This window comes from Phalacrocorax carbo, chromosome 20 (genome assembly GCF_963921805.1).
Source record: "Phalacrocorax carbo chromosome 20, bPhaCar2.1, whole genome shotgun sequence".
NCBI lineage: Eukaryota > Metazoa > Chordata > Aves > Suliformes > Phalacrocoracidae > Phalacrocorax > Phalacrocorax carbo.
Window position 1 is genome coordinate 1,286,731 of NC_087532.1, and position 14,149 is coordinate 1,300,879.

The 14,149-nt window shown below is 50.7% G+C and overlaps 1 protein-coding gene across 8 annotated transcripts in view; it reads left to right on the plus strand.

Annotated features, from left to right (window-relative positions):
• Nucleotides 1-14,149, plus strand: part of MEGF6 (multiple EGF like domains 6) — a 109,341-nt gene that overhangs the window by 66,815 nt on the left and 28,377 nt on the right. For all 8 annotated transcript variants that reach the window (XM_064470505.1, XM_064470508.1, XM_064470507.1 and 5 more), the window contains 4 exons: nucleotides 2,352-2,474; nucleotides 12,083-12,208; nucleotides 13,040-13,162; nucleotides 13,553-13,675. In XM_064470505.1, the coding sequence (XP_064326575.1) occupies nucleotides 2,352-2,474; nucleotides 12,083-12,208; nucleotides 13,040-13,162; nucleotides 13,553-13,675 (495 nt within the window). The remainder of the gene's footprint in view (nucleotides 1-2,351; nucleotides 2,475-12,082; nucleotides 12,209-13,039; nucleotides 13,163-13,552; nucleotides 13,676-14,149) is intronic.

The following is a 14,149-nucleotide window of genomic DNA, read 5'->3' on the forward strand; positions in this document are numbered from 1 at the left end:
AGGCTCTGGCTGAATAAAGGGGGTGGATTTGACAGCTTTACCGAGGCGCGTGCCGTGATAGCAGGCAGAATCTAGGATGTGAAAAGAAGTCGCGTGTTGTCAGGAGCTTTGTGCACGTGGCATAAAGTCTTCAGTTCTGAATATGCACACTTTGTTTGTGGCATTTGCCACAAATGAGTTGAAATCCTGTTTAACAGCACAGAGCTCAAAGTGCTGTGTCCTCAATCAAGCGTCTCGATTATGGTTTAGCTTCATAGCTAATCGGTGGTAACAGCTTTTTGTAGTACTTGAAGTGCCCTAAATAAACCCAAACGATGCATGCCCTTATCCAGAACACCCACCGTGACTGCCCAGACCTGCTGTTTCTGAGCCACGCGCGCTGCTTTGGTCAGTCGTCACCCCTGCCCTGACACTTCATTTATTTTGAACTATGTGTGTTTCAGTGACATTGTTTAGGAGTGTTGCCTGTGGACCAAAGCTGCCGGATGGTCAGAGCTCTGTGTCGGGTACTTGGCAGCCTCGAGAGATTTTTTCTCCTCATCACCCGCCTCACAGGCGAGGCCGTGGGCTGGGGTTTCTGCACCTGGGCTGCCCAGACCGCAGCAGCCTGGGAAGGTCTGGCCAGCGAGCCCCCGTGCAGAGCTGCGTCCCACGGCACTGCCGCGCTTGGGGACAGCCTGCTGATCCAGCAGGATCTTCCATGGCAGGTGTAATGGGTAACAGCAACGCTGTGTAACAGCAGAGAGTAGTTGTGCATGCTGAAGACATCTTCGCAAATGCAGAACGTGCATGGAAACACTAATGGACCCAAAGCTAATGAAGTTTTCTCTCTGTGAAAAAAAGGAATTGCTGGTTGGCTTTTTTGCTGTTAGCGTGAATGTGATCTGGCTCCCCCCTCTGACTAGAGACCCCTGGCCCTTTCCAGTCTGAAAGGTAGCGTACGTGTATACGTGTACATGCACACACAAATGGCAGGAGTTAAGGAACTGTACAGCTATATCCACAAACATCTCTGTTATTTCTAATTCCAGCCATCTGAAGGAGCCGTATGCCTCAGAAACCTGAAATTGCCTTTGACAAGCTTCTGATATGCATCTTAGTTACCACCGTGTAGCTGGGCACTCCAGACATTTTTACATTTCTTCTCAGTTCTGAAAGTTATTCCCAGCGCTTGAAGGCAATTGAAGGTCTGCGAAACAGGAATGAATCTCCCTTTCTGTAACACATGGCCGTCTACCGCCCTGATGGTGTAGCTTTGATAACAAAACATAGCAGGATTTTTTTACCAAGAACTCATGGGCCGGTTCCCATTTCAGCTCTTGAACGATCACTCAGCACTTGGCAGATGAATTTTCTGGCTCAAGGACTGTCTTTTGTTCGAGGGCCTGCAGTTTTACCCAGAGAAATGGACATGCATGGTTTTGTTGGCCAAGTGGAGTCCTTGTTGCAGGAACGGCTGCCTCAGTCCTCCCGGGCTTGCCCTGGTCGCGGCGCTGGGAGGAGAGGGCTGGAGTCACAGTCTCACCATTTGTAGTCTGCCTTTTGTATTTGGGGGCCCAGTTGGACTTCATCACGTTCTTAAGTATCATTAAGAACAAATCCTTGCTAGTCATCCAACTGATCTGTTGTAATAACTTTCTCGAGGTGTTTTCTTTCTTGTCTCCAATGATGCATAGCAATTCTGAGCACAGCTTAGCACCAGATACCCCAGATTTTGCTGCATTTCAGCGGCAACTCAAGCAAGTTCCAGGCATAAATGGTGTGAAATGTGTTAAACGCTTTGCGAAGTGCTGAGATGAGGAGCGTGACAGTAAACCTCTCACCTTTGGCACGTGGCTGAGCTCGGTGGAAGCCAGCTTCTCTGCTGCAGGGTGAGGTTGGCTCAGCACGATGAGACGACCTGCTGCTGCGGCACCGAGGCGTTGAACCTTGCGGCTCCGTATCGCTCCCCCTCACTTCAGGCCGTAACGTTAGCTGTTCACTCTCACCATTCCGGTATGTAAGTAACAAACGGCCCAGCCTATTTGCAACACATAAAGAGAAAGGAAGTGTAAAATTTTAATAAATCCATAATCTTAGAGCAAATGGGAAGAGTGACTGTTGCGAGGTGAACAACGTGAAGGATGGTTTATGCCGAGTGACAAATAAGATGCTTTTTTCCCTTGGTCACACGCTTGTCCTTGAAATTTCTTAAATAGCTTGACTGAATGTAATGAAATGGCAATCTTGTTCCCTCTGCTTTTGCTGCTCAGATCTGGAGTCAGTCAACAGAGGATAAATAATCCTGACTTCAGATGCCATCATGCCCACTCCTCTGAATTCTGTTTTCCCTCCTCCCTTTTCTTTTGCAGACATCGACGAGTGCCAGGTCCACAATGGGGGCTGCCAGCAGAGATGCGTGAACACCCTCGGCTCTTATTATTGTGAGTGCAAGGCAGGCTTTCGCCTGCACACGGATGGCAGGACCTGCATTGGTAAGTCACAGTTCTAAATCTCTTGAGGATTCCTAACTCTCCACCGCCCTGTTTGTACCTGTACGTGCGTGGCACTGGACGCTAAACGCTTGCTTTGGCTTACCCGCTCACATCCGCCCTCCGTGCAGGGAATCCGAGATGATGACGATGGTTGCCCGTTCCTTTGTTTCTCAGGATCCTGGTCACCTTCCCTAACATGTTTCTATTGCTGGGTTCATAACATTTGTTGTTATTCCGTGTGGAGATGTAGACTTTAGACTTTTTTGCAGTTCCTTAGTTTATTCTGGTTCAGGAGCAGTAACGTCCAGTGCTTTGGTGCTTCAGCTTTTGGTACAGGGTGTGTCAGGTGCGGCATTTTCAGAAAACAAACATAAACTAGGTTATGAAAAGGTTCAAGTCAGTCTTCATGTTCACCTCAACTCTTCCCTGGTCCGCGTGGTAGGCACTAGGCGTGGCAGGCGAGTGAAAGTAAGCACGGCTGTGTGTGGAACCGTGGCCATAATAACGTTGAAACTCTCTTCCCTGGGATGTTGGTCACGCGTCCACTTGGATGGTGTGTGTCCAGACATTACGATTCAGATGCCAGGTCTGGCTTGCAGCTGATTTCTGGGCCAATTTCTTGAAATATTGTTGTTTGCCTGCCCCAAACTAGAGGCTCAGAGACACCGAGGTGGAGCTTGGAGTTTGCCTTCCAGCATCTGCTGCTGCTGTTGTTTTTACTGAACCGCTTATCCCTCACAGCTTCATTTGACACATTTTTCCATTTTTTTGAGGGATATTTTCACACAAGTGGAAAGAATTCCTGAGCGATGGTATTACAAAGGCCGTTCGCTGGTTTTATTCAGAATACAGTCACGTTCCAGAGTTTGCTAAAAACAACTGTGTGAGCATTCCTGTTGGGAACGGTGATGTGAGCAGAAAAATAGCCATCTAAGGAAGTGGTACCCACCCTGCCCAGAGCAGCACAAACCGCACATCCTTCTGCAGCTGCCCCCACGATGTGACAACACTCTCACGAGCGCAGCGAGACGTACGCTTAAGGCCAGTTCACTGAGTGCCCTATATTTTGCTGGAAAAATCCAGAAGCAAAAGGATTGGAAATAAAGAAAAAAGCCAATCGTTCCCAGCCCACTGCTCTAGCACGTAAACTTGTGTTCATGGCTACGCACTGCTACTGTTTGCATGTAAGTGTGCGTGCGGTCTGTCAGCTAATAATTATCTTTATAATATGTAGTTCCCCTTTTTTGTGGTGTAGAGCGATTCTGCCGCCTCTGCCTCATAGCATAAAACATGAGCCAGCCGTTGGGAGGCTCTGGTGTTCTCAGCAGGGTTGGCTCCAGAAGGTGAAACAGTTTCTAGAGAAAGTATAAAAGGGATCACTGTAGGGAGGCATCTCTTGTTTAAAAGCAATTTCCATCCTTTGCTTTCGTTCTTCAGACTCACCTGCGGGTGTGGCAGCGGCGCGCAGAGCATTTCTGCTGGGATCGGGCGGGCAGGGCTTCCCCGCTCCACGCGGCTTGCGCTGAGCACCGCGAACCTGCTTTGCATTAAAATTCTGAGCAAGTATTTGCCATAATGCGCACAGTGTTGGAATTCATCTGCCAAAATTAAGGGCTCTGTATTCATGAAACCTGATCTACTACGGGAGTAACTCGGGCAGTTTCTGGAAGCTCTGGGGAGTGGAGCTGGCAGGATCTGCTGTTAGTTCAGCGGTGCCTGTACCCCTGTGAGCCACAAAGTACACGGCAAAGTCGATGCAGACCAAGCAGGGCGAGTAAAAACTCTCGCTACATAATTGTCCAGTACTGTTTCTAAAATAACAACAGAACGGCCCTAAAAATCTGGCTTTCTCGCTTCAGGACTGGTGGCTTGTGTTCTTTACGCTTTTGTGACATATATACACACGTGTGTATGTATATCACGCCTTCATAATAGCTCTGTACTAACCTATTAAGCCAGTTGTGCAGCGGGGTGGAAGTGAACTTGTTTTTCTTCTAAAAGCTCAGAACAGAGCCCAGACTTAGCGGTTACTCCCCTGCCGGCGTTAATGGCTGCCCCCTCTGCACCCACAGCCGCAAGGTTGCCTTGCGCCGCGGGTGCCCTCGTGCCACGACTGCCCCGTTTGATGCCCGTTTCCTCGCGCTGGGCACATTTCTGCCCCTATGGCTCCTACGTGGTGGTTCCTGGTGCCGGAGCCCAGCAGCTGTCCTCCCTGCGGCCGCTGGCGGCAGGGCAGCGCTCAGCGCAGCGGCTCCGCGTGACGTGGTTTGAGTTTGCACAACTCCGAGTTGTGTAAATACAGGCTGTTTGTGCCCGTGGAACAAGCCCGCCCCACAAAAGAGCCCAGGCAAAGGAAGCCCCTCGGCTGGTGACACCGGGGAGGCCACCGAGGGGCTGCTCTCGCCCCGGGTTTGGGCGTTGCGGCGGGATGCGCTCTCCTCTCGGTTGCCTTTGCCAACGCTCGGACGGCGAGCCCATGAGCCCGGCAGCGGCGCGTGGTCTGGCCGGGCGGCTTTCCGTGGGTCACTGCGTGGCGTGCTCGCTTTCTGTGGCCTTTTCATGAGTACATACAAGCGGTTCTTTCCCTTAGTGCTCGGTCTACATAAATATTTACACTGCAAAGTCAGAGGCTTTGCTCCGACTTGATCTTGGCGATCACACGGTTTTTATTAAGCCAGCATTCCTGACAAGAGTTACCAGGCAGCAATCGCGGGGCGCGGGCAGCGTGCAGGCAGCGGCGGCAGCGGCAGGAGGCCTCACTCGCCACGGCCTCCCTTCTCGCTTCAGTTCTCGTGTTCCAGGAGCGCTTTCCCAGCACCGGTGGGGAAGAAGAAAGGATTTCCCTCGCTGAATGCCGAGCGTGAGGCCGGCTGTAACAGGAAGGTAGAGCAACACGGCTGAGTGGTGCAAAGCAGCGTGAGCACCCGTCAAAGCCATGGCTGTGTTGGGGGGACCCGTAATAGGGTCTTCCCGGGAGCGGAGCAGCTCTTTGGTGCCTTGGAGGCTGAGCGACTGCTGCAGGGAAAGGAGGCGCGATAGCCTCTCTTTGTGGGAACGATTAGATAGTTGGGCTTCCACCCGGTAATGAACTGCTTTACAGTCGCGTTGGTCGGTGCCTACAGAGGTGGGTTGAGGGGTGCGGCGAAGCTGGAGCTGTAGCACGGTGCCGAGCGGGTCAGGGTGGGTGTCTTTGCCTCGGCAACTAACCTTTGGTGCGAAGAAGCCAAGTGGAGATGTTGCGCTGCCGGCAGCTGCTTTTTCGGGCTGGAGGTAGCAAGAGGTGGTGGGTTTTTGCTCAGGAAGACCCGGGCCATGTTTCTTCACTCCTGTGAAGTTTCAGGCACTGACTTGACTTCAGCCAAGATTTTTTTTCCCCCCTGCGTGGCTCTGTGGGATTAGGTCAACTGATAAAAGCTGTGTTTCTCTTCAAGTCAGGATATCCCCTGATTTTGCTGGACAGATAACATTCAGTGCTGCTGAAGGAGAAAAAAAAAATTGCCACTAAATAAAAGGAATCAGATAGGAATAGAGAGAACTGGTGACAGCAAGACTCTCCCATCCATTCCCTTCCGCTCCAGAACTGCTCTGCCCTTCAAGGCAGGGGAAGTCGCTGCTGGTGAGCTGAGCCTGGGCTTGCACCTTAGAGCTGGGTCAAGCATGGAGATGGGCTTTAGGAAGCTGCTGGCAGCCCCAGTGAGCAGCAGTGCAGGCCAGAAAGCATTTTGGAGGCAGAAAAAGACTATTGCCCTGAAGTTTCTAGTTAAGGTCTGTAAAACCATGGATCTAATTCTTTAAATGCCTTCCAATCACCGCAAAACCCACAAAGGCTTCAATTAATCAGCAGCGCTGCCTGAAGCGGGGAGCTCCAGAATTCCCCTGCGGAGGCTGGTGGCTGTTAACCCCAGGAGTGCAGGACTGGGCGAGGAGCGGGTGGACTCAGGGTGATCGGTCCTTTTCCACCCTCTGGCTGAACCATTATTCCAAGCTCGCGATGGAAAGTCAAAAGCCTGCTTTATTCTTGAAGAGGTCAAAGAATTGGAAAACAGATAAAATCTTTTTTTGGTACTTTCTCTTGTTGGCTTTGCACCCTGGGTAGTTTTTCGCCCCTTTGCGCTTAGTGTTGCAGATGATACAGCAAGGCACAATGCAGGGAAAAATCAGCAAAAGCTTTCAGAAGTTACTTGGGTGCCTCTAAAAGCAATTTCTTACGAAGCGTACTGCAGTTCTGGATAAAGAGCTGTTTAGATTAGCAATTGTCTTCTGTAGGATTGGAAGAAATATTTTGCTTTAAAAAGCATTTTTCTTTGAGGGTGTTGGAATCTTATACAGCATAAGCAGAGCCTGGCTCTGTGCGCAGTCCAACAGGGGAATCTTAAATCTCATTTTTGACGTTGCCTGGAGAATCAAGGACAGTCAATGACAGCAGAGTCTTGGTGTCCCCAGGCTCACACCTCAGGATCCCTTCCTTTGCTGGAGCTATGCGGTTGAGTCTCCATCCCTGGAGGTATTTAAAAGAAGGGTAGGCGTGGTGCTTGAGGATATGGTTTAGTGGAGGATTTGGCAGTGACAGGTTAGCGGTTGGACTCGATGATCTTAAGGGTCTTTTCCAACCTTAACGATTCTATGATTCTGTGATTCTACGCCTGCCCCTATCGATCATCATGGCAGCAAGGGGCTCCAAAAGCCTCGCAGTGATTCCTGCGGTGCAGGAGTGGAATAAAAGCTTGTGGCCAAGGCCGAGCTTTCGGCGTGAGGCTGTGGTGGGAGAAGGCTGGGGCGTCAGGAGCCTGCTGTGGGCTGCACCCCGGAGATGTGCCCAGGCGACCGAAGAGGCTGAGGCAGCTCTCCGGGGTTCACTTGTCCCTGGAACCGCTCTGGTGGCTGTGGCTCAGGAGAGCACAAAAAAGTGACTTAAAGCCACCTCCCTGTGTCCTGCTCTGTGTCTCGCAGCAACCTCAACCATTGCTGGTGCTTTGGGTAATCCACAGCTCAGCTGTGCAGGGTTCTGTTATTCCGGCTTTGTTGCTCAAATATAGCAAGCCACTGATGATTTTACTACGGAAGGGAGGGAGAAAAAGAGCAGACATTTCTATTGAAAGTGAAACAGAACAAAAAGAGTCATTGGACGTCCTGAAATTACCTCTTTTCTTTATCAGAACCACATGGGCAGGAGGCAGGAAGCTGACATCTTCAGGTCCTTCTCCACTGTTTCAGCAGAGGGATGAAATCCAGTCCAAGGCAAAGAATTTAATCTGAGCCAATTGCTTTTGTTGGCCTGCAGAGTAGAGGGATGGTCTGTATTAACACACAACATGTTTCTGGAAATTGTCTGAGGTTAGAATAAATCAGTTTGGGATTACATGATGTATCCCTATTTATATTAAGAGTACTTCAGATGAAGAAATCTCAAATACAGCAGCGATTTTTATAGTGAACAGAAGGACTATGCCGTAAAGGTTTGTGCGGGCTTGAACTGCGTGTGCAGAGGGTAATCCTCCGTATGTACTTTGTAGAGGTTTTCAAATCGCATGCGTTGTAGGGACAACTTGCACGTTTTTAGAAAATTTGCCCCTTCCTTCGTCCAGTGGGGTGTTTCCCAGCCGTTTCTCAGAATCGATGGTGGCGTGTGACACTGCAAAAGGGACCGTCACGCTCGGTCCTAGTTGCAGCTGCTTACGGTTACTTTTAAGCTCACTGCTTCTGATGGCAGATTACTCGGTTCTGAGGGAAAGGTGGCACGGATGGGAAAGAGGAGAAGTCAGGGTGGAGGAGCCTGAGTAAAGCCAAGTGAGGTGTTACCAGCACCTCGCTGCAGTGCAAGGGTTGCAGCCCAGGTTCGCCAGGCGGCTAAACAGAGGGGCACCGGCAGCGCTGCCGAGCCAGCCTCTGCGTGGTGCTTTGGGGACAACCGGGAGAGACACAGAGGGAGTGACCGGCGATGCTGCGAAGCCGCTGACGGCCCCTGGGCTGAGCGAGGGGCAGCGCTCGGCTCCCAGGAGGCTGCGCTGTGGCCGCGGGGGCTGAGTTCAGCTCTTCCCAGATCGTGAGGGTCAGCTGGAGCGTGCGGAGCTCGGGTAGCTCAGTTATCAAATCGACTCCTGTGGTCGGCTGCTCCTTCGCAGCCCCGCTTCCCGCGTGCAACCGGTAGTAACAACGTCCTTTTCATCCCCTTTTAGCTGTTTCCCGGGCCCGAGAGGATCAGAAGCTAGGAGCTAGCGTCTTTCAGCAGCACTGCACTCCCTTCAGACAGAGGGGATGGAAGCAACGTCCCTCTTGCAGATGATGAAATACCATCTGGGGAAAATCTGTCTGAACTTTAATTACAAAAATCTGTGTGATGAACAAGATGACACTGGATTTGGCAATATTGTCACAGAAATGTTAAGCTAGGAGAAGCATCTGGGAATGGAAATATTTTTAGAGTGGTTCTGTAAACAGGGAAAAAAAAAAGCAGTAATTAAAAGAAGGCCAGCAGTGAGGTCTGCTGGCTGTTACCCTGCGAGAAGCCAGCTAAGGAGACCCAGAATTAGAAGACCCTTGCTTTGATGGAAAGGGACCCCAAACAACTTTAACATGCTTCATTTTTGTTTGTCTTATTATTCTTGATTCTCAAATTGAATTAGTTCTTTTCTTAGCAAAGCTGCGGTGCGGCGCGAGCACCCCCCAGTCGGTGGCTCTGCAGGGTGCGATTGCTTTGCTCGCTTACACTGCGCCTGCCACGGGTGCTGTATAGCTTGTGAGCTCCCTAGAGGCGGTGATGCCGTCCGCTTCGTCCCTGTGCATAAGTCTCTTGATGGAGAAGGACTTCTGCTTCCCATTACTCGTAGTGGTCTGGAACGCACCCGCGATGGCTGAGACTGCGGCGTGCGCCGGCCCCTTCGTCATCGTGTGCAGTCGCAAGAAGGGGAGGCTTGGATGGGGGTCTTGAAGAGTACATTTGCTAGCAAATAAGCTAAAAGAAAGGCAAGAGGAAGGAAAATGCTCTGCAACACCCCTGTGCTCTCCTTGCTTCACCACATACGTTCTCTTGGCGGGCCGCAAACGGCGCCGGGTAAGGCCTGCATGAGTCATTTTAGCACTTGGTTGTGCTTAAACACCTTGGCCAAGGAGGACCCGCTGGAACAGGAACGCCCGTCCTTTTAGTTGGTGCCTGTACCCTGCTCGAGCCGCTCGCGGTGGCCGAGCCTTGCCACGTCCCGTGCATCGAGCGCGTGGTTTCCTCCGCCGTTCAGGAGCAGTTTTTGCCGCTGCAGAGCTCCAGCGGCCCCGGCTGCCGCGGGGCGCGGGGCGGGTGTCTCGGCGCAGCGCAACCCAGGCAGACGTGTTGATCTTCTTGGGTGTAGAAGTAACGCTTTTGGAAAGTCTGCTGTAGCCAACCTCGCGGGATTTCTGTCTGCTTGGATTTTGTGTGATAAAGAACAACCTGGACTTTACTTTTTCCCACTCTGAAAAGTTGTCCTTTAGAGGTATGCAAGGAGGGCAGTTATCAGGACTGCAAGTTCATACAAATAACTGCATACTGAGAGGTTATTTTAGACGTAAAATGTGTTGGCTTGTTATACGTTGGCCCAGTACTTTTCCCATATGAAGGAATGTTTTGGCAGGCATTAGAATTGTTTTACTTCTTTTTAAAAAAAACCCACTCCAACAAGCACATTATTTATGGGTATTTTTGAATATATGTTATTAAACACTTTAATATATCAGAATATTTTAAAATGACCACCCATCTCTGCTAAATCTTGAGTACTGTAACTCTGACCCATAACTTTTCAGGAACGTTCAGTATTTCTGTTGTTTCCTTCCAAATGGATTAAAGGAAACGATGTCAGCACAACTAACATAAACTGATAGTTCTTGCTCCAGCCATATGTTGTGTACTTAGACCTTATTAAGTCACTTTTATTGCCCCAGATGCTGTTTAGTTAATTAGAGGCATACAGTGGGAAGTTAGTTTTTAAAAGTTTGAAACGAGAGAGCTCCTCAGCTTTGAGTCAAGGCATAATTTTTGCAGGGAAAAATGTTTGCAGGAAAAGAAATGTGAATTGCCTTTTATTTTCCTCCTCTGCCCAATATACAAGAGGCTTAATCAAGTTACTTCCAGTACTTTGCCTATAGAAAACACTCTTCTGAGTACTCGGACGAGGCGCTGGCCCGCCCGCCCGTTGCAACGCGTTGGTGCCCGAGGCCAGCCATCGCAGGCGAGCTGCTGCTCATCTGCGCCCCGGGATTCGGAGTCCTCAGTAAGGCTTTTACTAGCATATGCTTTCCAGGCTCGCCCCGCTAGCAAAACGTAGCTCAAATTTCTCCTGGATACAAGGTCAGTGGTCCCAGATAGCTGCAGCCTAGTAAAAATAAGCAGGGAAACTCTCCCCACTTGCTGCTTGCAAGGTGCACGCATCGCCGGTTAAACATCGTGCTTTTGTTGCTTACCCTGCAGAGAAGCCTGGGCTTATAAGAGCGGGGGGGTGGGGGAAGGCTATTTTAAGGCTGATTAATGATAGCAAGCTTGTAAAGAGAAGATAATCCACATGTTCGGTCATAAGATCTGTTTTCTGCCGTAGCCTAGGCAAAACCTTCTGTTTTCTGACTGTTTGAAATCCTTTGGGCAGGAAAGTGCCTTGCGCAAGGCCACACAGAAACACTGTGGCACGGCCAGGAACACCAGTCGGGAATCTCAATTCCCAGTCCCGCCTGCACTTAGGATGAAGCCCCAGCTCCCGCCAGCGCATCCCCACGCGCTCCGGCTCGGCAGCGCTGCTGGTTGCAGCACCAGCTACTCGCAGTGGGGGCGAGGACACGCGTCCTAACGGTCATGTAGAAACCTCCTAGTCGAAGCACCGAGCCGGGGGTTGTTTCACCCCATCGAAGTACGGACGTGCAGGAGGCATCTTAAAACATTTTTCCTTAACTATTCCCAGAAGAACTGATGGCACCTGCTGGGCCTTGTCCTTTCTAATTGGTGTCTTTTGCACAGCGTGGAGCCAGAAACTTAATTTTCCATATTGTTTTGTTACAGGAAAACCTTAATACACCTGAGTGCAACTCTCTGAGCTGTCATTAAGCTGACCTAGCTGTGGCATTGCACCTGCAGTAACTGTCTTTGACCAAAATTACGACAATTTCAGCAGTAAGGCAGTGCGAGAAGCCTGCCCGCTGACACAGGACCCTTCGGAGCGGGGCGATGCTCGTTAGGAAGCATGCCGGTTGCCATCTTCCCTCCCGTGTCACACTGCAGGGGACTAGCCCAGACCCCCACGTCCTGGCCTTGCCTCCCAGGAGAGCTGCTGGGAACTCTTGTTGTAGACAAGAGCGATTTTAAGCTGCTCCCTGACATTGTTGAGCCAAGCTTACCTTTAAAGAGAAGGGCGCCCATCTCGAGGAGGCCTGGCTCAGCGGTGGGCAGCCTCCCTCGTGCGCTGCATACAGAACAGGCGTTCCTAACTGAGCTTATGAAGTTTGCCACAAACTTCTCGCTTTAGCCCCAATTCTAAATTCTCGTTAGCAGCGCTCTGCGCGAGCACGTGCCATTTGCCCTGGTCCCGTGCGAGAGGCTCACCCAGGCGCTGTCATTTTCGTGATGCGCGTTCTGTCCCTTTGCCTCGTAGCTGTGAACACGTGCGCCCTGAACAACGGCGGCTGCGAACACGACTGCGTGCAGGTGACGCTGGCACAGCACCGGTGCCAGTGCCGGCACAACTACCAGCTGCGGGAAGACGGCAAACGCTGCGTCTGTGAGTCTGCGAGCGCGCACGGGAAGCTGGGGAGGCAGAGCTTTGCGTCGGCCTTTTATCAGATGTCAAATAGATCAGACCGGGGAATTCCTCTCCAGTAAAAACTCGGCACGTTATATTGTCATGGACATACTCTGCAGCTTAGTCTGAAAGGCAAGGAAGAGCTGAAGGAGTGTAGCCAACAAAAATGAAACTGTATGAAGGCACACACTTCGGAGAAAGGGAAGGAACAGCAGCATGTCGCAGCGGGACGGGATCTTCTCCCTCTGCTTGCAGACAGCTTTCTGGCTGACCTGCTCCTGGCTGCAGGAGGGAGAGAAGCTGAAGGGGATATAGAGCAGAAGTTTAATCTCCTCATTCATAGCAGTTGGCATTCAAGAAGTAGGAGGAGGGAAGTCTTTAGCTGCAAAGTCGCTAAGGAAAAGGAACAACTGGTGTACTGAAAATGCAGCAGTCGGTAGGGTTTTGTAGCATGTGCCCAGGCCCTGGAGCAGGTCAGAGATTGGCAAACCCCTCAAACTGAAACAAATTTGCCTAGTGCTTGCTCTGTCATCTCTGTAGAGGGACGTGCCTGTGCCAAGCTTCTGCAGGAAAGGTTTTATTCAGATTAGTGCCTGCCTTTTGCAGGATCTCTCACGGTGTAAATCCTCCTGCCTGGGTGGAGCGGTAAACAGTAGCAGAGACTTTCTGCCTGGTGGAGAAGAGTCTTTCACAGGTTGCAGACATTTTTGCTAGGCGTAACTGCTTGATGCTCTGTTTCCCATTAGCATAATGCCAATAAGAGCTAGGATTAGTATGAAATAATCCTGCCTGTTCTGCTTTGACCTGCAGTGAGGAACCCCTGCACCGACAGGAACGGGGGCTGCATGCACCGCTGCCACAACCACCGTGGAACAGCCCGCTGCGAGTGCCACCCTGGCTACCGGCTGGCGCCTGACAATAAGGCCTGTGAAGGTAAGCTCCTACAGCAAGGCTGTCACGGAGAACAGCCGCCGTGTCTCACAGGGTGAAGTAGTGCTCAGCTGCAGTAATTATCAGTGTTTGTGAATTTAATGGAGGGATGCACAAGCCTTCCAGAGGGGTGGCACGAAAGTGCTCGGTTGACATATGTCCAAAAGCCCTGCTTGAGTTGCCTGGAAAAACACTTGACTTTCATGTGATCCAATTTCCTAGGAAGTTTTATGGTAATTCTGAACTCTTAACCATTTCTTTATTGGTCTGGACCCCCGCAAAGGATTCAGGGTGCAAGAAAGCAATGACAAGCTTGAAGATAGTAACAGTTGTCCCTTGGGAAGAAAGTTAGTGCTCAAACTGCTTTGATTACCGATTGCTCATCTCTTGCAGACGTGAATGAATGTCTGACCGGACTGGCCATGTGTGCACACCAGTGCCTCAACACTCGCGGCTCCTTTAAGTGTGCCTGTAACCCAGGCTACGAGCTGGGGGCAGACGGCAAGCAATGCTACCGTGAGTACTGCATGCAGACCCCCAGCTCAGCTGGGGCCGGGAGGCGGGCTTGCTTCTGCAGGCAAGTGTTTATACCCTATCCTCTGTGAATTGGTGGGGCTGAGTCATAGCAGGCTTTTTTTGAAGAATTTCACAAGCAGGTTTGGGGCTGTTTACTCTCCCACCAAGATAAAAAAAACTTTGATCTTTGAAGTTACCATGAAACTACTTTTGCTGGTTTAGGCAATTTATTTGGAGCCATTTGGCTCCAAATAGGCCCAAGTTCTGCTCTTGGGGACTTTGTTGGATGAGTTCAGTCAGCTGCAGATGTGTAACTGAAGAAGGAATTGAGCTAGTGAAGTGATCACATCTGCTCCCATCAAGAAAAGAAATAAACACTACTCTGCAAGACTGAGCCAGATTGTCCGTACATCTCTGTTCAGCTCATACACAGCAGCAGGGACAGGCCAAAGCAGAGCTATCAGCATTTAGCAC